This window comes from Pristiophorus japonicus, chromosome 4 (genome assembly GCF_044704955.1).
Source record: "Pristiophorus japonicus isolate sPriJap1 chromosome 4, sPriJap1.hap1, whole genome shotgun sequence".
NCBI lineage: Eukaryota > Metazoa > Chordata > Chondrichthyes > Pristiophoridae > Pristiophorus > Pristiophorus japonicus.
In genome coordinates, this window is record NC_091980.1 from 239,975,963 (window position 1) to 240,003,482 (window position 27,520).

The 27,520-nt window shown below is 44.7% G+C and overlaps 1 protein-coding gene across 3 annotated transcripts in view; it reads right to left on the bottom strand.

The window, feature by feature from the left end:
• Nucleotides 1-15,609, bottom strand: part of styx (serine/threonine/tyrosine interacting protein) — a 41,421-nt gene extending 25,812 nt beyond the window's left edge. For 2 of the 3 annotated variants that reach the window (XM_070879205.1, XM_070879206.1), the window contains exons 1-3: nt 15,393-15,605; nt 9,841-9,873; nt 8,179-8,232 (exon numbers count right to left, since the gene is read on the bottom strand). In XM_070879205.1, the coding sequence (XP_070735306.1) occupies nt 8,179-8,232; nt 9,841-9,873; nt 15,393-15,449 (144 nt within the window). In that variant the 5' untranslated portion in view covers nt 15,450-15,605. Of the gene's footprint in view, nt 1-8,178; nt 8,233-9,840; nt 9,874-15,392 lie in introns of all 3 variants that reach the window. The other variant, XM_070879204.1, reaches the window with a different exon arrangement.
• Nucleotides 15,610-27,520: the final 11,911 nt, after the last annotated feature.

Sequence of the window (27,520 nt, forward strand, 5' to 3'; positions counted from 1 at the left end):
TCATCCATGCCTTTGTAACCTCTAGACTTGACTATTCCAACACACTCCAGGCTGGCCTCCCAGATTCCACCCTACTTAAACAAGAGGTAATTCAAAACTTGGCTGCCCGTGTCCTAACTCACAATATGTCCCACTCACCCATCACCCATGTGCTCGCTGACCTACAATGGCTTCCGGTTAAGCAACGCCTCGATTTCAAAATGCTCACCCTTATTTTCATCCATCCATGGCCTCACCACTCCCTAGCTCTGTAATCTCCTCCAGCCCCACAACAACACCCCCACCACCGCCGGAGATATCTGCACTCCTCTAATTCTGCCCTCCTGAGCATTTCTGATAATTGCTCAACCATTGGTGGCCCTGCCTTCTGTTGCCTAGGCCCCAAACTCTGGAACTCCCTGCCTAAACCTCTCTTTCCTCTTTCAAAATGCTCCTTAAAACAAACCTCTTTGACCAAGCCTGCGCTAATTTTTACTTATGTGGCTCAGTGTCAAATTTTTATTTGCATAATGCTCCTGTGACGTGCCTTAGGACGTTTCATTATGTTACAGGCGCTATATAAATACAAGTTGTTTTTGTTGCTGTAGAGTGAATGTAGAGGGGGGTCTCAATCTAGCGAGCAGCTTTGTCCTGGATGGTGTCGAGCTTGTTAAGTGTATTGGGAGCTGCACTCATCCAGGCAAGTGGCGAGTATTCCATCACATTCCTGACTTGTGCCTTGTAGATGGTACAAAGGCTTTGGGGAGTCAGGAGGCAAGACACTCGTCATTGAATGCCCACCCTCTGACCTGCTCTTGTTGCCACAGTATTTGTGTGACTGGTCCAGTTAAGTTTCTGGTCAATGGTGACACCCCCGGATGTTGATGGTGGGGGAAATCGGCGATGGTAATGCCGCTGAAAGTCATGGGGAGGTGGTTAGACTCTCGCTTGTTGGAGATAGTCATTGCCTGGTACTTGTGTGGCGCGAATGTTACTGGCCACTTATCATCATCATAGGCGGTCCCTCGAAACGAGGATGACTTGCTTCCATACCAAAAAGGGATGAATTCACAGGTGTTTCAATGAAGGACCCAATTCCAGGTCCCAAACTACATATTGAAGGGTGGAAGATACATGCGTGTGCGTGGATTTTTTTAACATGTGGTGGTCATTGCACACCAGCCACCACACGGGTTTGACAGAGCTAGGTCTTGGTCCAGTGGCAAGGATTAACCAAGACGACTGGAGACCAGCTCTGCTGCACAGACCTAGTACGCACACATATCGCAGTGTGGCTGGCCCATGCTGCCCCTGGGCCCACGCCTCTTCTGGGCCCCAAACTCACGCCTCTCCTGAGGCCCCGATCACGTCCCTCTACGAACTCTCGCCGCTCCTTCGCCCCGACCTAGTCGCTCCTGCTGTACCTACCCACACTCCAAGTCAACGTCCTGGATTTGGGCGATGTCAAATCCAGTCGCCCTCTTCACAGCCGTCACCCTCCTGCAGCAGCACGCGCTGTTCCCTGCAGTAGTATACCGCTGCACATTGCTCCCTATGGACTTCCAGAAGGCCTTTGATAAAGTCCCATCCATACAAGAGACTGTTAATCCCATGGAATTTATGGCAGATTATTGATCTGGTTAGGAAATTGACTGAGCAGCAGGAGACAGAGAGTAGGGATAATGGGTAGGTACTCAAATTGGCAGAATGTGACTAGTGGTGTCCATAGGGATCTGTGTTGAGGCCTCAACTATTCACAGTATTTATCCTGACTCACTGTTTTCTGTTAGTTAGCCAATCCTCTATCCATGCTAATATATTACCCTTAACCCCATGAGCTTTTATCTTGTGCAGTAACCTTTTACATGGCACCTTATCAAATGCCTTCTGGAAATCCAAATACACCACATCCACTGGTTCCCCCTTACCCACCCTGCTCGTTACATCCTCAAAGAACACCAGCAAATTTATCAAACATGATTTCCCTTTCATAAAACCTTGCTGACTCTGCTTGATTGAACCATGCTTTTCCAAGTGTCCCGCTACTGCTTCCTTAATAATGGACTCCAGCATTTTCCCAACGACAGATGTTAGGCTAACTGGTCTATAGTTTCCTGCTTTTTGTCTGCCTCCTTTTTTAAATAGGGACTACATTTGCGATTTTCCAATCAGCTGGGACCACCCCAGCCTCAATGTCGTCCAAGTCTTGCTGCATGCAGGCATGAACAGCTTCATTTTCTGAGGTGTTGCTATTGAAACTGAACACTGAGCAAGCATCCCCACTTCTGATCTCATGATGGAGGGAACCTCATTGATGAAGCAGCTGAAGATGGTTGGGCCTAGGACATAGCCCTGAGGAACTCCTGCAGCAATGTCCTGGAGCTAAGATGATTGACTGCAGCCAATGGAGAGCACCCCCCCCACCGCCCTGATTCCCATGGACTTCAATTTTACTAGGGCTTTGAGACAACACCTTCCATTACTTTGTTGATTGACTGAGAGTAGACACAAGGGACGGTAATTGGCTGGATTGGATTTGTCCTGCTTTTTGTGGACAGGACATACCTGGGCAGTTTTTCACATTGTCAGGTAGATAGAAACATAGAAACATAAAAAATAGGTGAAGGAGTAGGCCATTCGGCCCTTCGAGCCTGCACCGCCATTCAATGAGTTCATGGCTGAACATGCAACTTCAGTACCCCATTCCTGCTTTCTCACCATTCCCCTTGATCACCCCAGTAGTAAGGACTACATCTAACTCCTTTTTGAATATATTTAGTGAATTGGCCTCAACAACTTTCTGTGGTAGAGAATTCCACAGGTTCACCACTCTCTGGGTGAAGAAGTTTCTCCTCATCTCGGTCCTAAATGGCTTACCCCTTATCCTTAGACTGTGACCCCTGGTTCTGGACTTCCCCAACATTGGGAACATTCATCCTGCATCTAACCTGTCTAAACCCGTCAGAATTTTAAAGGTTTCTATGAGATCCCCTCTCATTCTTCTGAACGCCAGTGAATACAAGCCCAGTTGATCCAGTCTGTCTTGATATGTCAGGCCCGCCATCCCGGGAATCAGTCGCTGCACTCCCTCAATAGCAAGAATGTCCTTCCTCAAGTTAGACGACCAAAACTGTACACAATACTCCAGGTGTGGCCTCACCAAGGCCCTGTACAACTGTAGTAACACCTCCCTGCCCCTGTACTCAAATCCCCTCGCTATGAAGGCCAACATGCCATTTGCTTTCTTAACCGTCTGCTTTACCTGCATGCCAACCTTCAATGACTGATGTACCATGACACCCAGGTCTCGCTGCACCTCCCCTTTTCCTAATCTGTCACCATTCAGATAATAGTCTGTCTCTCTGTTTTTACCACCAAAGTGGATAACCTCACATTTATCCACATTATACTTCATCTGCCATGCATTTGCCCACTCACCTAACCTATCCAAGTCACTCTGCAGCCTCATAGCATCCTCCTCGCAGCTCACACTGCCACCCAACTTAGTGTCATCCGATAATTTGGAGATACTACATTTAATCCCCTCGTCTAAATCATTAATGTACAATGTAAACAGGGGCCCCAGCACAGAACCTTGCAGTACCCCACTAGTCACTGCCTGCCATTCTGAAAAGTCCCCATTTACTCCTACTCTTTGCTTCCTGTCTGCCAACCAGTTCTCAATCCACGTCGGCACACTACCCCAATCCCATGTGCTTTAACTTTGCACATTAATCTCTTGTGTGGGACCTTGTCGAAAGCCTTCTGAAAGTCCAAATACACCACATCAACTGGTTCTCCCTTGTCCACTCTACTGGGAACATCCTCAAAAAATTCCAGAAGATTTGTCAAGCATGATTTCCCTTTCACAAATCCATGCTGACTTGGACCTATCATGTCACCTCTTTCCAAATGTGCTGCTATGACATCCTTAATAATTGATTCCATCATTTTACCCACTACCGATGTCAGGCTGACTGGTCTATAATTCCGTTTTCTCTCTCCCTCCTTTTTTAAAAAGTGGGGTTACATTGGCTACCCTCCACTCCATAGGAACTGATCCAGAGACTATGGAATGTTGGAAAATGACTGTCAATGCATCCACTATTTCCAAGGCCACCTCCTCAAGTACTCTGGGATGCAGACCATCAGGCCCTGGGGATTTATCGGCCTTCAATTCCATCAATTTCCCCAACACAATTTCCCGACCAATAAGGATTTCCCTCAGTTCCTCCTCCTTACTAGACCCTCTGACCCCTTTTATATCCAAAAGGTTGTTTGTGTCCTCCTTAGTGAATACCGAACCAAAGTACTTGTTCAATTGGTCCGCCATTTCTTTGTTCCCAGTTATGACTTCCCCTGATTCTGACTGCAGGGGACCTACGTTTGTCTTTACTAACCTTTTTCTCTTTACATATCTATAGAAGCTTTTGCAGTTCGTCTTAATGTTCCCTGCAAGCTTCCTCTCGTACTCTATTTTCCCTGCCCTAATCAAACCTTTTGTCCTCCTCTGCGGAGTTCTAAATTTCTCCCAGTCCCCGGGTTCGGTACTATCACTGGCCAATTTGTATGCCACTTCCTTGGCTTTAATACTATCCCTGATTTCCCTTGATGGGCACGGTTGAGCCACCTTCCCTTTTTTATTTTTTTTACACCAGACAGGGATGTACAATTGTTGTAGTTCATCCATGCGGTCTCTAAATGTCTGCCATTGCCCATCCACAGTCAACCCCTTAAGTATCATTCGCCAATCTATCCTAGCCAATTCACACCTCATACCTTCAAAATTACCCTTCTTTAAGTTCTGGACCACGGTCTCTGAATTAACTGTTTCATTCTCCATCCTAATGTCGAATTCCACCATATTATGGTCACTCTTCCCCAAGGGGCCTCGCACAAGATTGCTAATTAATCCTCTCTCATTACACAACACCCAGTCTAAGATGGCCTCCCCCCTAGTTGGCTCCTCGACATATTGGTCTAGAAAACCATCCCTTATGCACTCCAGGAAATCCTCCTCCACCGTATTGCTTCCAGTTTCGTTAGCTCAATCTATATGCATATTAAAGTCACCCATGATAACTGCTGCAACTTTATTGCATGCATCCCTAATTTCCTGTTTGATGCCCTCCCCAACATCACTACTACTGTTTGGAGGTCTGTACACAATTCCCACTAACGTTTTTTGCCCCTTCATGTTCTGCAGCTCTACCCCATATAGATTCCACATCATCCAAGCTAATGTCCTTCCTAACTATTGCATTAATCTCCTCTTTAACCAGCAATGCTACCCCACCTCCTTTTCCTTTTATTCTATCCTTCCTGAATGTTGAATACCCTTGGATGTGGAGTTCCCAGCCCTGATCATCCTGGAGCCACGTCTCTGTAATCCCAATCACATCATATCTGTTAACATCTATTTGCACAGTTAATTCATCCACCTTATTACGGATACTCCTTGCATTAAGACACAATGCCTTCAGATGCCAGTGTTGTAGCTGTACTGGAATAGCTTGGCTAGAGATGCGACTAGTTCTGGAGCACAAGTTTTCAGCACGATAGCTGGGATGTTGTCTGGGCCATAGCCTTTGCGGTATCCAGTGCACTCAGCTGTTTCTTGTTATCACATGGAGTGAATCAAATTGGCTGAAGATTGGTTTCTGTGATGGTGGGGACCACAGGTGGAGGAGGAGATGGATCATCCACTCGGCACTTCTGGCTGAAGGTGGTTGCAAATGCTTCAGTCTTGTCTTGTGCACCCACGTGTTGGGCTCCACCATCATTGAGAAGGGGGATATTCATAGAGCCTCCTCTTCCGGTTAGTTGTTTAATTGTCCACCACCATTCACTACTTGATGTGGCAGGACTGCAGAGCTTTGATCTGATCTGTTGGTTGTGGGATCACGTAGCTTAGTTTATAGCACACTGCTTTCGCTGCTTAGCATGCATATCGTCTTGTATTGCAGCTTCCCCAGGTTGGCACCTCATTTTTAGATACGCCTGGTGCTGCTCCTGGCATGCTATTCTGCACTCCTCATTTGAACCAGGATTGGTCCCCTGCTTGATGATAATGGTAGAGTGAGGAATATGCCAGGCCATGAGGTTACAGATTGTGGTGGAATACAATTCTGCTGCTGCCGATGGCCGACAGCGCTTCATGGATGCCCAGTTTTGAGTTGCTTGATCTGTTCTGAATCTATCCCATTTAGCACCGCTGTGTGAAGATGGGATTTCGTCTCCACAAGGACTGTATGGTGGTCGGTGCTACCAATGCTTCAGGGACAGTTGCATCTGCACCAGGTAGATTGGCGAGGACGAGGTCAAGTAGGTTTTTACCTCGTGTTGCTTCTCTCACCACCTGCCGCAGGCCCAGTTTGCAAGTTATGTCCTTTAGGACTCAACCAGCTTGGTCAGTAATGGTGTTACTGAGCCACTCTTGGTGATGGACATTGAAGTCCCCCACCCAGAGTACTTTCTGTGCCCTTGCTGCCTCAGTGCATCTTCCAAGTACTGTTCAATATGGAGGAGTACTGATTCATCAGCTGAGGGAGGGCGCTAGGTGGTAATCAGCAGGGGGTTTCCTTGCCCATGCTTGACCTGAAGACATAAGGCTTGAAGTTTGGAGTCAATGTTGAGGACTCCCAAAGCCACTTCCCTTCCGACTGTATACCACTGTGCCGCCACCTCTGGTGTCTGGGACATTGGCTGAAAGGTATGATACTGTGAGTATGACCATGTCAGGCTGTTGCTTGACTCGTCTGTGGGACAGCTCTCCCAATTTTGGGACAAGTCCCCAGATGTTAGTGAGAAGGACTTTGCAGGGTCGATTGGGCTGGGTGTGCCGTTGTCGTGTCCGAAGCTGGTGCCTCGATCGATGCCGGGTGGTCTGTCTGATTTTATTCTTATTATTGTTTCTTGTAGCGGTTTGTTACAATTGAGTGTCTTGCCAGGCCATTTCAGAGGGCAGTTATGAGTCAACCACATTGCTGACTGGAATCACATATCGGCCAGACCAGGTAAAGACGGCAGATTTCCTTCCCTAATGGACATTAGTGAACCAGATGGTTTTTTATGATAATCCAATAGTTTCATGGTCACCATTACTGATATTAGCTTTTATTCCAAATTTATTTAAGTAACTGAATTTAAATTCCCCAGCTGCCGTGGTGGGATTTAAACTCAAGTCTCCCGATCATTAGTCCAGGATTACTAGTCCATCAAGATAACCACTATGCTACCGTTCCTGATGTTGGGTGTATTCCACTGGGACTGAATTAGTGTGCCTCTTTTTTTTTTGAGTGGGAGACCAGGACCCAGGTTTAGTACACAGGGAACCGTCATGGCTGCTATGTCGTTTTTTTTAGGTTTAGTCATTTGTGGAATGATCATTGACCTCAACGGAGCTGCTACCACGGTACAAAAAGGTAAAAGGTAAGTACTAGACTCAAATCATCATTCAACACTCAATGTTTCCTGTTAGAGATGTAGCTTATCCAGCAGAGTAGGGCATGTGTTAAATCAGCCTTACTTTACATGAGCAGCATTCAAATCTGGGACAGACCACCTTTATGGAGTTGGACACGAAAGGATGCCACATTTCTTGGAAGTACCTTTAGCAATGGTGATTTAATTTATAACAGGAATAAACATTCAGGCCACACATAGGAAACTGGTAGAGAACTACATCTCAGGACAATTCCTAATCGTGCACTCTAAATAATATATATTTAATGAAGACATGAGCGGCAACAAGACTTTCTTCCCCTCTCACTCCAGACACATTAAACAATTTGTACAAATAAATTTCATTATCCTTAAGCTCACCCTTCTACTCTTACAAAAATGCTCAGTTATCAGTACTTGTATTTTGTAAGGTCACAGTATTCCAGTTTGTTTTGGTTTCCACAGATCTCTAAGTGAACTGTATTTTGTAAAATCTTGTAATTCTGTAGCGGCCCATGATATTGTAATATGGGTAAAGACACCATGGTTTAAAAACAAAGATTTCCATTATTAATGTCATTAAGCCAACTATGCACGTTCTGACATTCCACCTCGACCAAATCACAGGTGTTAAGGAAATGCCTTAAGCTCCCCGAAAGTGCTCAGTAAAATATTACAATTTTTAAAAACACAAAAATAGCTTTTATTCCCTTTCACTGAGAGTAGTATTGTTCTTTTATTTCTTGAAGTTCATACCTTACTTTTCATAGCAGCAGAATATGGGCCCAAGTACAAGCCAGGCAGTATCTCCTATGAAATAAATTTATAATTAGCACAGTAAATGAAATCAAAATAAAGCACATGCCAGCTTATTAATGTAGCATATTAGTAAATATATTCCAGAATGAAGTCATTTAACTGCTAACAGTGAGTTCTGAAAAGTTTAGTTTAGAAAAACTAGCTTTTATTTTTAATTTTAAGGATTTCTTTTTGATCGGCATTTGAAATGTTTTTAAAATTTAATGGTGTGTCGGCTGTCTGTTATGACTGTTAAATGCCTTGTCAATTTCTTTCTTGCTCATTGAAGATGATGTGTTTAAAGTCTGCATTTTGCTCCTTTCTAGTTTTTTTATTATCCATATTAGATAAAACTTTTCACCTCAATTGCATTCCACTACAAAAATATTCTGCACAATCATAATGTACCAAAAAATATTCTTCGGTCTACCCAATCACATTCAAGCAGGAAAACTTCTGACACATATAGACACAAGTTTTCCAACTATCCCATTATAAACCCCTAAATAAAAAAATTGACACACAATACATAATAACTTATGTGACTGCACAGTCTTCTCTCCTCCCTGCCCACCCCCAATTTTGTGCAGAAGTCTGTGTGCTTATCTGCATTCCAACCCTGACAGTCAGGACTACAATTCCCAGGAGCACTCCCCAACAAGAGCAGTGTTACATCAAGTATACAACAGCACAGAAACAGGCCATTCGCCCCAACTGGTCTATGGTGGTGTTTATGCTCTACACGAGCCAAATGTGGCCACACCATTCTGGTCTCTCTACATTTTAGTGGCCTAAATGCTCCCAGTTTTTGTGGGTTTTTTGGTGGGCCTGCCCCTGTCGCTGCCTCCACCAGTCTTTCTCCATGCAAAGTGTGATAGCTACAGTAAAAAGTGTTGCTGAAGCAGAGGTAAAACGGAAGCATTAAAAAGGAGGGGCGAAAAGTTAAAAGAAATGAAATAAAGGCAGCAGAAAGTGAAGAGGAGAGGCGAAAGAGCAACAGTGCATGCACATGAAGTAATCCATCGCCAATTAACAAATGCATAAACTTTATTTTAGCAATGCCTCTGCTCAGGGAGGTGGGAGAGTGATCAGATAGATGCTGTGTGCAAGTGTGGCCCTCTTGGGGAGAGAGATGCAGAAAGAGTCAGGCAGCTAATCTATTTAAATAGAAAGGGGATAAAGAGATACAGGAAAAAATTCCATTATAATTCACTTTAATTAGATCTACAATATACCAAAGTTATTTACTACAAATATATAACATATATGTAAAATATAAATATAGCTTTAAACGATCATGTTGTCAGGTGACATCTATGCATTTATCTTGCATTCTATATTCATACAGATTACTTCATCTCTTGAATGTTTTTCCACCTCCACTTACAAATGGATCATCGAAATGGGGGTAAATACTGAACATTATCCTTTTTGCAAGTCCAGCAGCAGCATACACGGCTGTGTTAGTGACGAGAGATTGCCCCACACCTGCTGTACATAAAAAATACCTTTGTTTCCTTTCCTTTTTGCTAAATAATGAAGCTGATAGAGGAAAATAAATGCACAATAAAAGAGAGGCTCCTCTCCTGCAAATAGACAAATTATAACATTTAAGAATACCTGCATTGCTCGTCTCATTGGATACATCCAATCCTAAAAGGTAAAACAAATCGGTGTAAGAAAGCACAACTGTGAATTCTTGCTGACAAATGTGATCGACAGCATTCATTTTTCCACGTCCAACTTGAAACTATAAAGATTAAATTGCATTACCATCACTTCGAACTCTAGCAGTTAGTTCCCAAACCCCAATTATTTTTTGTGTAACCATTATTCCAGATCATGAAATTCACCCTCAAACATCCCGTGAAAAAGCCTGATGATTTTTTGCGACAGTTAGTATATTTGAAACTTATTTTCCATTAACTAGTCTGATTTCACTTACCCACTTGTCAGAACGACTTGAGAAATTATTCTAGATAAACAGGCTACAAAATGATTTCAATTATATTAACTTAAATAGTTGATTCTCTTTGAAATAGGTATGGTTATTGTAGGGATAAACTGATATTTCTATTTTTTAAACAGAATAAAGATTGACAACTGTAGATATAGTTGTTGACAATGTAGTTGAAATATATAATTGAAATGTCTGCGACTCCACATTCAAGGTAACTAATGAAATACAAGTAAATTGCACAACAGCTTGTTATTTCAGAATCTACACAGCAATTCTGATGTAACAGCTAATTATTTTTTATCTTCAAATGATTATGAACCCAGAAAAATGACTACTTTAAGATTCTAGAGTAAGAAAATCAGAGAAAACATCTGCTTTACGTTATTCCCATACATCATAGAAATTTACAGCACGGAAGGTGGCCCATCGTGTCCACGGTCGGTCGATCAAGAGCTATCCAGCCTAATCCCACTTTCCAGCTCTTGGTCCGTAGCCCTGTAGGTTATGGCACCTCAAGTGCACATCCAAGTATTTTTTTTTAAAATGTGGTGAGGGTTTCTGCCTCTACCACCCATTCAGGCAGTGAGTTCCAGGCCCCCACTATCCTCTGGGTGAAAAACAATCCCCTCATATCTCCTCTAAATCTCCCCCCCATTTACTTTAAATCTATGCCCCCTGGTTGTTAACCCCTCCGCCAAGAAAAAAAGGTTCTTCCTATCCACGCCCCTCTTAATTTCATGCACCTCAATACATATTAGTTTTTCATTGCCATTCTGATTAATTATACAGCAGTCATTGTGATATTTGCAACAGCTTAAATAGCTATTATAGGAAAATGCCAGGTACAATGGAATTGATCACAGGAGTTTAAGGATAATGCATTTTTCAGAGAGGAGCATAGAGAGGGAAAAGATGATAACAGCTCCAAATTTTAATTGGCTTCAGGTGATAAGAGTTGTCCAACATCAAAGGAAAATGCTGGTTAGTTATAATTCTGACAAAAATAAGCAGCTTCAACAGAATTTTTTTTTTTTTAAATGCAGTTACAGGAAAGACATTTTAAATCATAATTTTGAACTGCACTCACTAATTATTAGACAGATCATGTCCCTGTAATTTTTGGAAATTCGGTACCTCAAAATAACATATTAAGTAGTACCTCACCCCACAAAGTTATCCACTTGACAGGAAAAATAAAAAAGCAAATTATTATTTAAATGGAGAGAGATTATAAAATGCTGCAGTACAGAGGGACCTGAAGGTCCTTGTGCATGAAACACAAAAGGTTAGTATGTAGGTACAGCAAGTAATCAGGAAGACAAACGGAATGTTGGCCTTTATTGCAAGGGGGATAGGGTAGAAAAGTAGGGAAGTCCTGCTACAACTGTACAGGATATTGGTGAGATCACACCACGAGTACGGCATACAGTTTTGGTCTCCTTACTTAAGGAGGGGTATAAGGTGCAGCGTCAAGAATCCAGAGTTCCGGAATCCGGGATGATCGGTGGCAGGGTCGTCCGGAATCCGTAAGATGTTCCGGAATCCGGACCACCGACCCTGGGGTCCCGCTGCTGCCCGACCTCGAGCTTCGCCTCACCGCCGCTGCCCTTACCTCAGGACCTCCTCACCGGCCCGCCCAACGACCTCCTCAACAGGGCCAGCTTGCCCGACGTTAACAGCTCCTCAGAGCGGCCCCACCAAACGCGAACAGCTCGTCGACAAGGCTCCACCTGACGACCACCTCGTCGACGGGGCCCTGCCTGACGACCTCCTCGGCGAGGCCGGACTGCCCGAACAGCTCCTTGGATGGGACCACATCCCCTCCCCCCACCACTGACGTTCCAAAATCTAGAAATACCCAAACTGGGCTCGGGTGTTTCCAGATTCGTGACGTCAGAAAGCAAATCGAAAGTCCGGAAAAGCCCGGGCCCCGATTTTAGGCACTACGCCTGTACTTGCATTGGAGGCAGTTCAGAGAAGGTTCAGTGGGTTGATTCCTGAGATGAAGGGGTTGACTTATGAAGAAAGGTTGAGCCTATACTCATTGGAGTTTAGAAGAGTGAGGTGTGATTTTATTGAAACATATAAGATATTGAGGGAGCTCAACAAGGTAGATGCGGAGAGGATGTCTCCACTCCTGGGGGAATCTAGGACTAGTGGGCATAGTTTAAGAATAAGGGGTCGCCCATTTAGAATGGAGATGAGGAGGAATTTTTTCTATCAGATGGACATAAATCTGTGGAATTCTCTGCCCTGGAGAACTGTGGAGGCTGGGTAATTGAATATATTTAAGGTGGAGATGGACAGATTTTTCAACAATCAGGGGGTGAAGGGTTATGGGGAGCAGGCAGAGAAGTGGGACTGAGCCCATGATCAGATCTGTCTTGATCTAATTAAATGACAGAGCAGGCTCGAGGGGCCTGCTTCTTATGTTCTTACTGAAATCACATTGAAATCAATACAATGTTAATGCACCAAAATGATAAATCTGAAATATATGCTCAATTTTTTTTAAATTGTAGCTTTAAAAAGACATTTGTAAACCAGAATCGAAGTGTGCTCAGTACTTTACAAAAAGCTTAGAATCCAGTGCATTGTCGTGATCAACTGGCATTTGTGAGGAGAGCAGATGCTGAAATCTGGTTGAGTAAAAGTCAATGTAATTATGGATGTGCAGTAACACAGTTGGACTTAATTTGTTCAAAGGATGCAACGGTTTCCCAAATGTCAAAGAACTTTTATTGTTGTATCACAATAATCTATAGGAATAGTATTTTGTGCAGGCGATAACAGAGGAACAGGAGGTCATTTAGCCACTCGAGCCCGAAACTAACATAGGCCTGGAAAGTCAAGCTTTGATATGGGTTGACAATGAGGGGTCATATGGGCGCATTGCAATGAGCTCATTGCAGTCAGAGCAGGCACAGCAGGAGGGACGAAGAAGCGGCAAGAGTTTGTAGAAGGAAGTGACTGGTGCCCAGGAGAGGCACAAGTCTGGGGCCCAGAAGAGACGAGGGCCCAGGGGCAGCACGAGCCAGCTCACACTGCTATATGTGTGTGCACTCGGTCCATGCAGCAGCTGGTCTCCAGTCGTCTTGGTTAATCCTTGCCACTGGATCAAGATCTAGCTCTGTCAAGCCCGTTTGGTGGCTGGTGTGCAACGGCCACCACACGTTAAAAAAATCCACGCACAAGCATCTTCCACCCTCCAAGATGTAATTCAGGATCTGAAATATTAGGTCCTTCATTGAAACACCTGTGAACTCATTCCTTTTTTGGCGTGGAAGCAAGTCATGCTAGCTTCGAGGGATGGTTGAAGATATGGATGATATGGTCGATGCCTCATTTTATTATTTTCCCAGAAATCTCAATTCAGTATCGATTGTTGGGAGGGGTCGGAGCCATTTTAGTTTTAAAAAGTTCATGTTAAAACACAGTCCACTGCAGAAGTGCATAGTGTACACGTATATATTTCTAAAATTATATATAATTGGTCACATTATGCAGGGAATCAACAGTAAATGCGGCCCCCGAATAAATTGCGTTTTCAAATAAAAAGTATGTACCAGGTTTAATCTGTAAAGGCACTGCATCAGAAAAAAACTTCCTCCATTTGGCCCATTGATAATCATTCATCTAGCACCTTAACTGTCCCAGCCTAGCATCCGACTGCATTCTGAATGACCTGCCTTCGGCCATGTCTGGTAAATCCTTCTAAATATTCGATTGAAGAAATTATGTGTCATCAGTTTTAAATTTACTTTTTACCAATTTAAATTTATGTTCCTACTGGAACCACCATATCTTTTACCATTTAATACTTTATCCATTGATTATTTAACCTTCTCTCTAGACTATAGAGTTTAAGCTTCCTTAATGTTTCCTTTTTACATGTAGGATAATTATCGTCATTCTCATTTATATCATCAATGCAAGTACATCCCTTTTTGCTCCAAGTAATTTAAAAAGTCCAAAAGTTGAATTTTGTTTAGAGGCTCTTTTACAATTACAGAAATTAACAGCAGTAGTCATACATTTGTTCATATAGCTGCCTCTACAGTAAGTACAATCACTAATTAATAGTTACAGAAAGAGTATATTATTTTACACTTCAACAGGTCTCCTCTATGGAAGATTATATACACTCATTACAGCAATACCAAGAATGAACATTGCTGCAAATACTGTAACTGGGAAATGTACATTAGAGTGGCATTTAAGGAAAGGGGATCCCACTGCAGTATAACTAATCAGTGGTAAGCTTGAAGTCAATACTTTCAACTGATCTCAAAGTTAGGGATCAAACGCAAGAGATTCATGCTGGTCTGATATAAATAGCCAAGCAAAATGTCCGTTAGGAAAAATCAGATCTAACTATAAACTATGAGGTAAAGCATATTCATAGTCATATTTGATTTATCCTTACAGCAACTAAAGTCAAAGTTTAAGAATTTGATATGATAGTACAGTATTGCATTTTAGGACAATCCAGCACAAAAAACATCCAAGCACAATCGCATAGATGCGGGATATTTAAGTACTGTAACTACAGTTTCGTTTGCTTAATCTCCAGCCGAACCTAACTGCCAAAAGGCCTTTTCAATGCTTCAACCAGGAAGAGTGGTCACAGGTTACACAACCGCCAAACTTCCCTTTTTGCCAGTGGCCCAAGTTCAGCTATGTGACATTTTATCCAAAAAAACACAAGTAAATAACTGTAGTTTTAACTATTGTGCATATTTTTGAACAAAAGGTTCCCCTCATTCTGCTGAATGAATAAGTATTTTTTAATAGCTTAAATGTAGTTGGTCTTGCTCTGCGCCTCAATCTCACGTGTTGCTGACTTGTCAGTTAGCTCTGTAACACGACCGGGATAAACACATTCACTAAACAGGCGCCACAAAATTGGCAAGTTGCACAAAACAAATTCCCGAACTAGTTTTCTGACGGCAGCAAATTTCACCCGTGTTCCTGGGGCGAAAACAGCGAGCAGCCAATACTGTGCGGTAACCTCAGTAAAACATTCCAATGACCGACACTTCAGCCCCACTCACAACCCGGGCGGCCGTTGGCCCCGGGCAGACACCCCGACACCAACCCCGGAGCCCGGTCCACCACCCCCCGGGTTGTCGTACCTTCTCCCCGCGCTCCCCTCACGATCCAAGCCGGCTTTGTTCACAACTTTAGGCCGAACTCGGCGCCTGTTACCTACCCCAGCGTCTTCTCTGGAAGAGGGCAAGGCCGGGAATTCCAGGTGCACTCCATCCATCTCTCGGCCAGTCCGGGATGGCGATTGTCGTTAACCCCTCGGCCGTCCGCCCGCCCAGGGAAAGCCGCGCTCTGCTTCTGTTACGTGTGGTGAAGCACACGCGCCGCCATGCTGCTGGGCAGCAACATCAACACAACGTCATCACGTCAAGCACGTCATCCGCTTACTGCCGGCACGCAACCAATCGCCTGCCTCCAAGCAGCAAGCGCTTCCCACCAGTCCCACTCACAGTGACAAGTGCTCACTGCAACCCCAGTCCCTATACAATAGCAACTTGTATTTATATAGCGCCTTTAACGTAGTGACACGTCCCAAGGTACTTAAAGCATTATTAAGAGATAAAACAATTTGGCACCGAACCGCACACCCAGCATCGACCACCCATTGCCCCCAGTCCCCATACCCAACATCGACGACCCACTGCCCCCAGTCCCCATACCCAGCATCAACCACCCACTGCCCCCAGTCCTCATACCCAGCATCAACCACCCACTGCCCCCAGTCCTCATACCCAGCATCAACTACCCACTGCCCCCAGTCCCCATACCCAGCATCAACCACCCACTGCCCCCAGTCCTCATACCCAGCATCAACCACCCACTGCCCCCAGTCCTCATACCCAGCATCAACCACCCACTGCCCCCAGTCCTCATACCCAGCATCGACCACTCACTGCCCCCAGTCCCCATACCCAGCATCAACTATCCATTGCCCCCAGTCCCCATACCCAGCATCAACTACCCACTGCCCCCAGTCCCCATACCCAGCATCAACTACCCACTGCCCCCAGTCCCCATACCCAGCATCAACCACCCATTGCCCCCAGTCCTCATACCCAGCATCAACCATCCACTGCCCCCAGTCCCCATACCCAGCATCAACTACCCACTGCCCCCAGTCCCCATACCCAGCATCAACTACCCACTGCCCCCAGTCCTCATACCCAGCATCAACCATCCACTGCCCCCAGTCCCCATACCCAGCATCAACTACCCACTGCCCCCAGTCCCCATACCCAGCATCAACCACCCACTGCCCCCAGTCCTCATACCCAGCATCAACCATCCACTGCCCCCAGTCCCCATACCCAGCATCAACCACCCACTGCCCCCAGTCCTCATAACCAGCATCAACCATCCACTGCCCCCAGTCCCCATACCCAGCATCAACTACCCACTGCTCCCAGTCCCCATACCCAGCATCAACTACCCAGCATCAACCACCCACTGCCCCCAGTCCTCATACCCAGCATCAACCATCCACTGCCCCCAGTCCCCATACCCAGCATCAACTACCCACTGCCCCCAGTCCCCATACCCAGCATCAACTACCCAGCATCAACCACCCACTGCCCCCAGTCCTCATACCCAGCATCAACCATCCACTGCCCCCAGTCCCCATACCCAGCATCAACCACCCACTGCCCCCAGTCCCCATACCCAGCATCAACCACCCACTGCCCCCAGTCCTCATAACCAGCATCAACCATCCACTGTCCCCAGTCCCCATACCCAGCATCAACTACCCACTGCTCCCAGTCCCCATACCCAGCATCAACTACCCAGCATCAACCACCCACTGCCCCCAGTCCTCATACCCAGCATCAACCATCCACTGCCCCCAGTCCCCATACCCAGCATCAACTACCCACTGCCCCCAGTCCCCATACCCAGCATCAACTACCCAGCATCAACCACCCACTGCCCCCAGTCCTCATACCCAGCATCAACCACCCACTGCCCCAGTCCCCATACCCAGCATCAACTACCCAGCATCAACTACCCACTGCCCCCAGTTCCCATACCCAGCATCAACTACCCAGCATCAACTACCCACTGCCCCCAGTTCCCATACCCAGCATCAACCACCCAGCATCAACTACCCATTGCCCCCAGTCCCCAGACCCCAGACCCAGCTCAACCACCCGGCATCAACGACCCACTGCCCCCAGTCCCCATACCCAGCATCAACCACCTACTGCCCCCAGTCCCCATACCCAGCTTCAACCACTCACTGCCCCCAGTCATACCCAACATCAATCACCCACTGCCCTCAGTCCTCATACCCAACATCAACCACCCACTGCCCCCAGTCCCCATACCCAGCATCAACCGCCCACTGCCCTCAGTCCTCATACCCAGCATCAACCACCTACTGCCCCCAGTCCCACACACACAGCATTAATCACCCGCTGCCCCCAGTCCCCCCAAATCCAGCATCAACCACCACTGTCCCCAGTCCCCAGTCCCACAAACACAGCATTTACCACCCACAGCCCCCTCCCCTCAGTGCCCCCATCCAGCATCAACCATTCACTGGCTCCCCAGTACCATACCCAGCATTATTCACCCATGGTTCGGATACAGAGGACTGCAAATGTTACACCCGTTTAAAAAAGGAGAGAGCGATAAGCCTGGCAACAACAGGCAAGTCAGCCTAACGTCAGTGGTGGGGGAACTTTGAGACTATAATTTGTGACAAAATGAATTGGCATTTGGAAAAGTATGGGCTAATAAATGACAGTTAGCACGGATGTTCTTAAATGCAAATCATTTTTTACTAACTTAATTGAGTTTTTTGATGAAGTAATAGAGAGGGTCGATGAGGGTAGTGTGGTTAATATTGTGGACATGGACTTTCAAAAGGCGTTTGACAAAGTACCACATAATAGACTTGTTCACAAAATTAAAGCCCATGAGATTAAAGGGCCTGTGGCAGCATGGATACAAAATTAGCTAAGGGACAGAAAGCAAAGAGTGGTGGTGAACAGATGTTTTTAAGACTGGAAGAAGGTATACAGTGATGAACAGTGGTGTACATTTAAAGAGATTTATTCCAGTGAGGCGGAAAGGGTGTAAGAGAAAAGATAGCTATCCCTTAAATGACTAACTAAAGAAATAAAGGGCATACAAAGTGGCCAAAACTAGTGGGAGGACAGAAGAATGGGAAGCTTTTAAAAGCCAGCAAAGAATGACTAAAAAAATGATTAAGAAAGGGAAGATAGACTATGAAAGTAAAATAGCACAAAATATAAAAACAGATAGCAAGAGTTTCTATAGGTATATAAAAAGGAAAAGAGTGGCTAAAGTAAATGTTGGTCCCTTAGAGGACGAGACCAGGGAATTAGTAATGGGGAACATGGAGATGGCAGAAACTCTGAACAAATATTTTGTATCAGTCTTTACGGTAGAGGACACTAACAATATTCTGACAGTGGATAGTCTAGGGGCTATAGGGGGGGGGGGAGAACTTAACACAATCACAATCACTAAGGAGGTGGTACTCAGTAAGATATCATCATAGGCAGTCCCTCGGAATTCTACTTCCACTCTTAGAATGAATCCTTAGGTGCCTGAACAATCCAATGCGAGCGCCATAGTCCCTGCCACAGGTGGGACATACAGTTGTTGAGAGTAAGGGAGGGTGGGGCAGGTTTGCCGCATGTTCTTTCCGCTTGTTTTCTGCATGCACTCGGCGATGAGACTCGAGGCGCTCCGCGCCCTCCTGGATGCACTTCCTCCGCTTAGGGCGGTCTTTGGCCAGGGACTCCAAGGTGTCGGTGGGGATGTTGCACTTTATCAGGGAGGCTTTGAGGGTGTCCTTGTAACATTTCCTCTGTCCACCTTTGTTTCGTTTGCCATGAAAGAATTCCAAGTAGAGCGCTTGCTTTGCCATGCGAACAATGTGGTCTGCCCAGCGGAGCTGATCAAGTGTGGTCAGTGCTTCAATGCTGAGGATGTTGGCCTGGACGAGGACACTAATGTTGGTGCGTCTATCCTCCCAGGGACTTTGTAGGATCTTGCAGAGGCATTGTTGGTGGTATTTCTCCAACGACTTGAGGTGTCTGCTGTACATAATCCATGTCTCTGAGCCATACAGGAGGGAAGGTATTACTACAGCCCTGTAGACCATGAGCTTGGTGGTAGATTTGAGGTGTGGTCTTCGAACACTCTTTTCCTCAGGCAGCCGAAGGCTGCACTGGCACACTGGAGGCAGTGTTGAATCTCCTCATCAATGTCTACTTTTGTTGATAAAGGGCTCCTGAGGTATGGAAAATGGTTCATGTTGTCCAGGGCCGCGCCATGGATCTTGATGACTAGGGGGTTAGTGCTGTGTGGCGAGGACAGGCTGGTTGAGGACCAGGAAGATAATGGACTAAAGGCAGATAAATCCCCTGGATCTGATGGTTTGCATCCTAGGGTCTTAAGAGAAGTAGTGGCAGGGATTGTGGATGTATTGGTTGTAATTTACCAAAAGTCCCTGGATTCTGGGGAGGTCCCAGCAGATTGGAAAACTGCAAATGTATCGCCCTTATTTAAAAAAGGAGGCAGACAAAAAGCAGGAAATTATAGACCAGTTAGCCTAACATCTGTGGTTGGGAAAATGTTGGGAGTCCATTATTAAAGAAGCAGTTGCAGGACATTTGGAAAAGCAAAATTCGGTCAGGCAGAGTCAGAATGGATTTATGAAGGGGAAGTCATGTTTGACAAATTTGCTGGAAATCTTTGAGGATGTAATGAACAAGGTGGATAAAGGGGAATCAGTGGATGTGGTGTATTTGGACTTCCAGAAGGCATTTGATAAGGTGCCACATAAAAGATTACTGCACAAGATAAAAGTTCACGGGGTTGGGGGTAATATACTGGCATGGATAAAGGATTGGCTAACTAACAGAAAACAGAGAGTTGGGATAAATGGTTCATTCTCTGGTTGGCAACCAGTAACTAGTGGGGTGCCGCAGGGATCAGTGCTGGGACCCCAACTATTTACAATCTATATTAACGAGTTGGAAGAAGGGACTGAGTGTAACGTAGCCAAATTTGCTGACGAAACAAAGATGGGAGGAAAAGTAATGTGTGAGGAGGACACAAAAAATCTGCAAAAGGACATAGACAGACTAAGCGAGTGGGCAAAAATTTGGCAGATGGAGTATAATGTTGGAAAGTGTGAGGTTATGCACTTTGGCAGAAAAAAAAATCAAAGAGCAGGTTATTATTTATATGGAGCAAGATTGCAAAGTGCTGCAGTACGGCGGGACCTGGGGGTACTTGTGCATGAAACAGAAAAGGATAGTATACAGGTACAGCAAGTGATCAGGAAGGCCAATGGAATTTTGGCCTTTATTGCAAAGGGGATGGAGTATAAAAGCAGGGAAGTCTTGCTTCAGCTATACAAGGTATTGATGAGGCACACCTGGAATACTGCGTACAGTTTTGATTTCCATATTTACGAAAGGATATACTTGCTTTGGAGGCAGTTCAGAGAAGGTTCACTAGATTGATTCCGGGGATGAGGGGTTTGACTTATGAGGAAAGGCTGAGGAGGTTGGGCCTCTACTCATTGCAATTCAGAAGAATGAGAGGTGATCTTATCGAAACGTATAAGATTATGAGGGGGCTTGACAAGGTGAATGCAGAGAGGTTTCCACTGATGGGGGAGACTAGAACTAGAGGGCATGATCTTAGAATAAGGGGCCACCCATTTAAAACAGATGAGGAGAAATTTCTTCTCTCAGAGGGTTGTAAATCTGTGGAATTCACTGCCTGAGAGAGCTGTGGAAGCTGGGACATTGAATAAATTTAAGACAGAAATAGAGTTTCTTAAACGATAAGGGGATAAGGGGTTATGAGGAGCGGGCAGGGAAGTGGAGCAGAGTCCATGATCTTATTGAATGGCGGAGCAGGCTCAAGGGGCCGTATGGCCTACCCCTGTTCTTATTTCTTATGTTCCTGAGAGATCAGTATTGGGACCATTGCTCTTTTTGATATTATTGACCTAGACTTAGGTATACAGGGCATTATTTCAAAGTTTGAAGATGACAGGAAACTTGGAAATGTAGTAAACAATGAGAAGAATAGTAACCAACTTAAGGAGGTCATACAGAGACTGGGGACATGGACAGACACAGAATCATTAAAATTTACAGCGCGGAAGGAGGTCATTTTGGCCCATCGTGTCTGCACCGGCTGACAAAGAGCTATCCAGCCGAGGTCGGTCTCTTGCAGGTCGGGGCTGCCATGCTGCTCCAGGGCCACCGCACGCCACTCCTTTTATGGCCAAGAGCAGCTGGTCAGGGCCACAAAACGAGCGGCGTGCAGCGGCCCTGGAGCAGCATGGCAGCCCCGACCTGCGAGAGACCATCAGCGGCAGGTCAGGGCCATAAACGTAGCACCATGCGGCGGCTGTGTAGCATGCCACTGCAAGATACAGCACGAGCTCATCCGGGAGGGTGACGGTTATGAAGAGAGCGACTGGATTGGACATCACCATAACCCAGGTCGGTGATTGGAGCATGGGCAGGTACAACAGGAGCGGCAAGGTCAGGCAAAGGAGCAGCGACATTGCAGAGCAACATGATCGGGGCCCGGGGCAGCCCACACTGCGGTATGTGTGCGCACTAGGTCCGTGCAACAGAGCTGGTCTCCAGTTGTCTTGGTTAATCCTTGCCACTGGACCAAGACCTAGCTCTGTCTAGCCCATGTGGTGGATGGTGTGCAACGGCCACGCACAGGCATCTTCCACCCATCAATATGCAGTTTGGGACCTGGAATATTAGGGTCCTTCATTGAAACACCTATGAACTCATCTCTTTTTGGTGTGGAAGCAAGGCATCCTTGATACGGGGGACCACCTAAGAAGGTCATCCAGCCTAATCCCACTTTTCAGCTCTTGGTCCATAGCCTTGTCGGTTACGGCACTTCAAGTGCAATCCACATACTTTTTAAATGTGGTGAGGGTTTCTGCCTCTATCACCCTTTCAGCCAGTGAGTCCCAGACCCCCACCACCTTCTGGGTAAAAAAAAATTCCCCTCAAATCCCCTCTAAACCTCCTACCAATTACTTTAAAACTATTTACAATATACATTAACAATTTAGATGAAGGAATTGAGTGTAATATCTCCAAGTTTGCAGATGACACTAAGCTGGGTGGCAGTGTGAGCTGTGAGGAGGATGCTAAGAGGCTGCAGGGTGATTTGACAGGTTAGGTGAGTGGGCAAATGCATGGCAGATGCAGTATAATGTGGATAAATATGAGGTTATCCACTTTGGTGGTAAAAACACGAAGGCAGAATATTTGAATGGCGGCAGATTAGGAAAAGGGGAGGTGCAACGAGACCTGGGTGTCATGTTACATCAGTCATCGAAAGTTGGCATGCAGGTACAGCAGGTGGTGAAGGCAGCAAATGGCATGTTGCCCTTCATAGCTAAGGGATTTGAGTATAGGAGCAGGGAGGTCTTACTGCAGTTGTACAGGGCCTTGGTGAGGCCTCACCTGGAATATTGTGTTCAGTTTTGGTCTCCTAAACTGAGGAAGGACGTTCTTGCTCTGGAGGGAGTGTAGCAAAAGTTCACCAGGGTGGCAGGACTGACATCTGAGGAGAGACTGGATCGACTGGGCCTTTATTCACTGGAGTTTAGAAGGATGAGAGGGGATCTCATAGAAACATATAAAATTCTGACGGGACTGGACAGGTTAGATGCAGGAAGAATGTTCCCCGATGTTGGGGAAGTCCAGAACCAGGGGACATAGTCTAAGGATAAGGAGTAAGCCATTTAGGACTGAGATGATGAGAAACTTCTTCACTCAGAGTTGTTAACCTGTGGAATTCCCTACCGCAGAGAGTTGTTGATGCCAGTTCATTGGATATATTCAAGAGTTAGATATGGCCCTTACGGCTAAAGGGATCAAGGGGTATGGAGAGAAAGCAGGAAAGGGGTACTGAGGTGAACGATCAGCCATGATCTTATTGAATGGTGGTGCAGGCTCGAAGGGCCGAATGGCCTACTCCTGCACCTATTTTCTATGTTTCTATGACAGATGAAATTTAACGCAGAGAAGTGTGAAGTGACACATTTTGGTATGATGAATGAGAGGTAATATGAACTAAGTAGTACAATTTTAAAGGGGGCTGCAGGAACAGGGACCTGGGGATGTATGTACACAAATCTTTGAAGACGGCTGGATAGGTTGAGAAGGCTGTTAAAAAAGCATATTGGATCCTTGGATTTATAAACAGAGGAATAGAGTACAATAGCAAGGAAGTTTCGCTAAATCTTTATACACTGGTTAAGCCTCAGCTAAATTATTGTGTTCGATTCTGAGCATCACTCTTTAAGAAGAATGTCAAGGCCTTAGAGAGGATGCAGAAGAGATTTACTAGAATGGTACCAGGGATGGGGGACTTCAGTTATGAAGTCTTTATCCAGTAAGGATTGGAAAAGCTGGGGTTGTTCTCCTTAGAGCAGAGAAGGTTAAGAGGAGATTTGATAGAGGTGCTCAAAATCATGAATGTGAGCATCTTGTACCCACTGCTCACCAGATATCCAGCTTCATCCACCCACTGCTCCCCACACACAAGCATATGGTCGAGGCACACATGGAACATCTGCTGATGAGAACGAGTAATCTATGTGCTGCACATGGAGCTGTAGAAATATCAGATGTGGGATACCTTCCTACAAGCCAGTCTCCAATCTATCCAAAACTCCCATCAGACCAGGGTGAGCAGCTGAGACGACAATCCCCAGATACCTACACAAAATCAACAAGCACAGGTTGGAATAATCATAGGGGTTATAGTTATTACCCCTTTTCCGCAGTAAGTTTGAGATCATTTGGTCATCAAATTAGGTGGTTTACATTTGCGTGTCCAAATTGTTAGAACCAGATAGAACAGTGAAGTTATGCCCAATTCCACACAACATATGTGTTTGTGCACATGATGAGTTCCAGATTTCATCAAAACCTCATCACAATTTTCAGGGCAATTTTTTTTTGTCTTTCGCCAGTCTTGTCCTATACTCACTTGGAGGTGCTGACTCTGTTGGAGTTTAGATCCACAAGTGCCAACAGACCTCTGTACTTTGGCCTGGGAACCTGGACAGTGAGTTTTGACAGGTTTTTAAAATTGTGGGACATCTCTACTGCTGTCCTTGCTAAGATAAGCTAACTTAGCACAGGCAGGAAATTGAATTTCTGATCTATATGGTTCAGGATGAAATTGGGCAGTGCTAATATCCACTATATGTGGAGGGTAGTCACAGCACATTTAAACAAGTGCATAACAAAGTGACAAATGTTGGTTTAGCTACTGAGTTCTTTTACATGTTGTATCACTGTTATTCAATGTCTTAACTGATACTAGTTGCTAGAATTTAAAAATATGCATTATGAATGAATACATGAACTTATCTTAAGCTCGGCACAACACCATGAAAGAATAACACAAAACTGTAAATTGTGTTATTTCTCACTTTTAAAAAATCTAACGTTTTGCAATATAGTTTCTCCACTTTTAAACACCTCTTTAAAACCAATTTCTTTGACCTCTCCTTCCTGGCTTGGTATCACCTATTTAATTACACCAATTTGTGAAACTTTTGAAAATGTTACACGCCATACAAGTACATTTTATAAGCATTTATAAATATATGCATTAAAGGCTGTTCAGGTATTTACTATTAAAAGTAACAGCCCTTTGATTTGTATTCACAATTGTCTACAATAGGTCACTAACTGAAAAGTACCATCATTATCACCCACCCTCAACCCGTCGTTGCATACTACCACTCCATTTCCAACCTCTCTTTCCTCTCCAAAGTCTTTGAATGTTTTGTCACCTCTCAAATCTTTCTGCACTCCATGCTTGAATCTCTCCAATCAGGGTTCTATCCCTGCCACAGCATCGAAATAGCATTAACCAAAATTACAAAAGGCACAATATATGTCACATCACAAATGTGATGTATTATTGCTTCTCGACTTTTCTGCCGCCTTTTACACAGTAGACTACACCAACTCCTTCAACATCTCTCCTGACTTATCCTGCTTGGTTGGACTGTCCTCATTTAGTTCCACTTTTACCTATTCATTTGTAGCCAGAGAATTTCCAGGAATGGCACCTTTTTTTGTTCCCACGCGGTTATCTCTGAAGTAACAATCTATCCGTGAACCCCCTCTCTTCCTTAGCTACATGCTGCCTCTTGGTGATGTCATCCATAGACATGGGGTCAGCTTCCACATGTACACAGATGAGACAAGCTCAACCTCTCCATCATGCCTTTCGACCCTTTCATTGGCCCGTGTCATCAAGCTGCTTGTCTGACATCTACTGGGCAGACTCAAGCCGTCATCTTTGCCCCCCCCCCCCCCCCCCCGCACCATAAATTCCATACCCTTTTCACTGATCCCATTGCCTTCCTCGGCCACTGTCTCGGGTTGAATCAGACTGTTCACAACCACAACATTCTATTTGACCCTTTATCTTTTCCATCACTTCCACCTCCACAACATTGCCCAGTACTGCCCACTGAAACCCTCATCCATGCCTGTCACCTCCTGACTATTCCAATACTTTCCTGGACAGCCTCTCATTCTCCATAAACTTCAGTTCAGCCAAAACTTGGCTGACTATCCTATTCCACACCATATTCTGCTCGCCCATCACCACTGCTTTAGTAGACCTACATTGGCTCCTAAGTCCCTCAACTCAGGTTTAAAATTTTCAACCCACCCGGTCTCTAACCTCCTTCAACCCCGAACTCTGTTCCTGATTTTATCCTCCTGTACATCCTCCCTCCTTTACCCCTCCATTGGCAGCTATGTCATCGGCCACGTAAGTCCCAAGTTCTGAAATTCCCACCCTAAACCTTTCCATCTCTATCCCCTCCTTTAAAGATCTATCGCTTTAAACAAGCGATTGGTCACTATTTTTTAATGATCACTGTAAATTTGAAGATTACACCTCTGAAAAGCACTATGAATTTTTCTATGTTAAAAGTACTATATAAATGCAAGTTAACGTATGGAAGAGAGACTATTTTCCCTTAGGAATGAATGAAGAACCCTCCATCCCACAGTTCTCGAATTAGGTTACCATAGGTGCCATTAATCCTCCACAGCACCTCACTCACATACACATTTCACATGAGTATGTTGGTAAGCTTTTTAACCTGAGAGCATCACAGCTGCATCAGCTGTTCTCGCATGTATACAGATGCAAGTGCCCCTTTAATAAGGGGGGCACTTGATTTAAAGTTTACATTAAAATAGTTGTAAACAGATGCAATTTCTAGCAAGGGTCACTGAAGAGCAGGAGTGGGAACACTTGCTGATTGTCTGTTTCCTAGCCCAGGGGCACTGAGGCCAATTGCAGCACCCTTACCGTTGTCCAGGCCGAGATCAGCAAGAACACAGACTTGGAAACTGCCTCATTTGTATGGTTCAGTTCTACACTGGAAATTAGATTGAATAGAGTCCGTGCAGATGTCATCAAAATGACATTTTAAAACAAAAAACACAATTAACAGGTAGAATGCATTTTTCTGTTGGACAGGATTCCAGGTGAAGAGTGTGATAATAAATTTAGGCACTACTCACTAAATCAACTGCAACAACAAAAAAATCACTGAATAACTATGAAGAATTTGAAGATGACTCCATGGAAAATTAACACCTGTGACAATTCTTGATTACACAGAACATGATTTATTAAAAGTTGACTCCATCGAGTCCTTGTTCAATATTCAGTTTTTACATTTTTCTAGCTTTGCAAGTCAATCTCCAAAACATATTTTTCCATTTGGGCAGGGACATTCTCTCTGACCTCCATCAATGCAATTCTCTAACTGATCAGCAGTGGATTCAAGCAGGGTAAGCTGCACATACGTTATTCTCTATTTAAGTTGGCATGCCTCATTTTTGTGTAGCATTCCATCGAAAATTCCTACCCAAACCTGATGCCATCTCCCCTGAAATAAAATTCAAAATTAATGTCAATTTTAATTTATTATTTTTAGCACATGTAATTTTTCTTTAATTTAAATTACATAACATGTGTTTTGAGGAAAAATTACATTTCAAATGCCCAGTTCTAGTTTAAAGCAATTAATTTTGTCATTCACATGAAAGTTCGTATCAATGTTACATACATTTAGGAAATTATTTAATGGCCTACGGAACAAATATACTAATAATGTACTCTCTATGCAATGTAGATACATTTCCAGATCAGGAAATATCTATATATTAAAAAAAGAACAAACTTGCATTTCTAAAGCCCCATTCACAA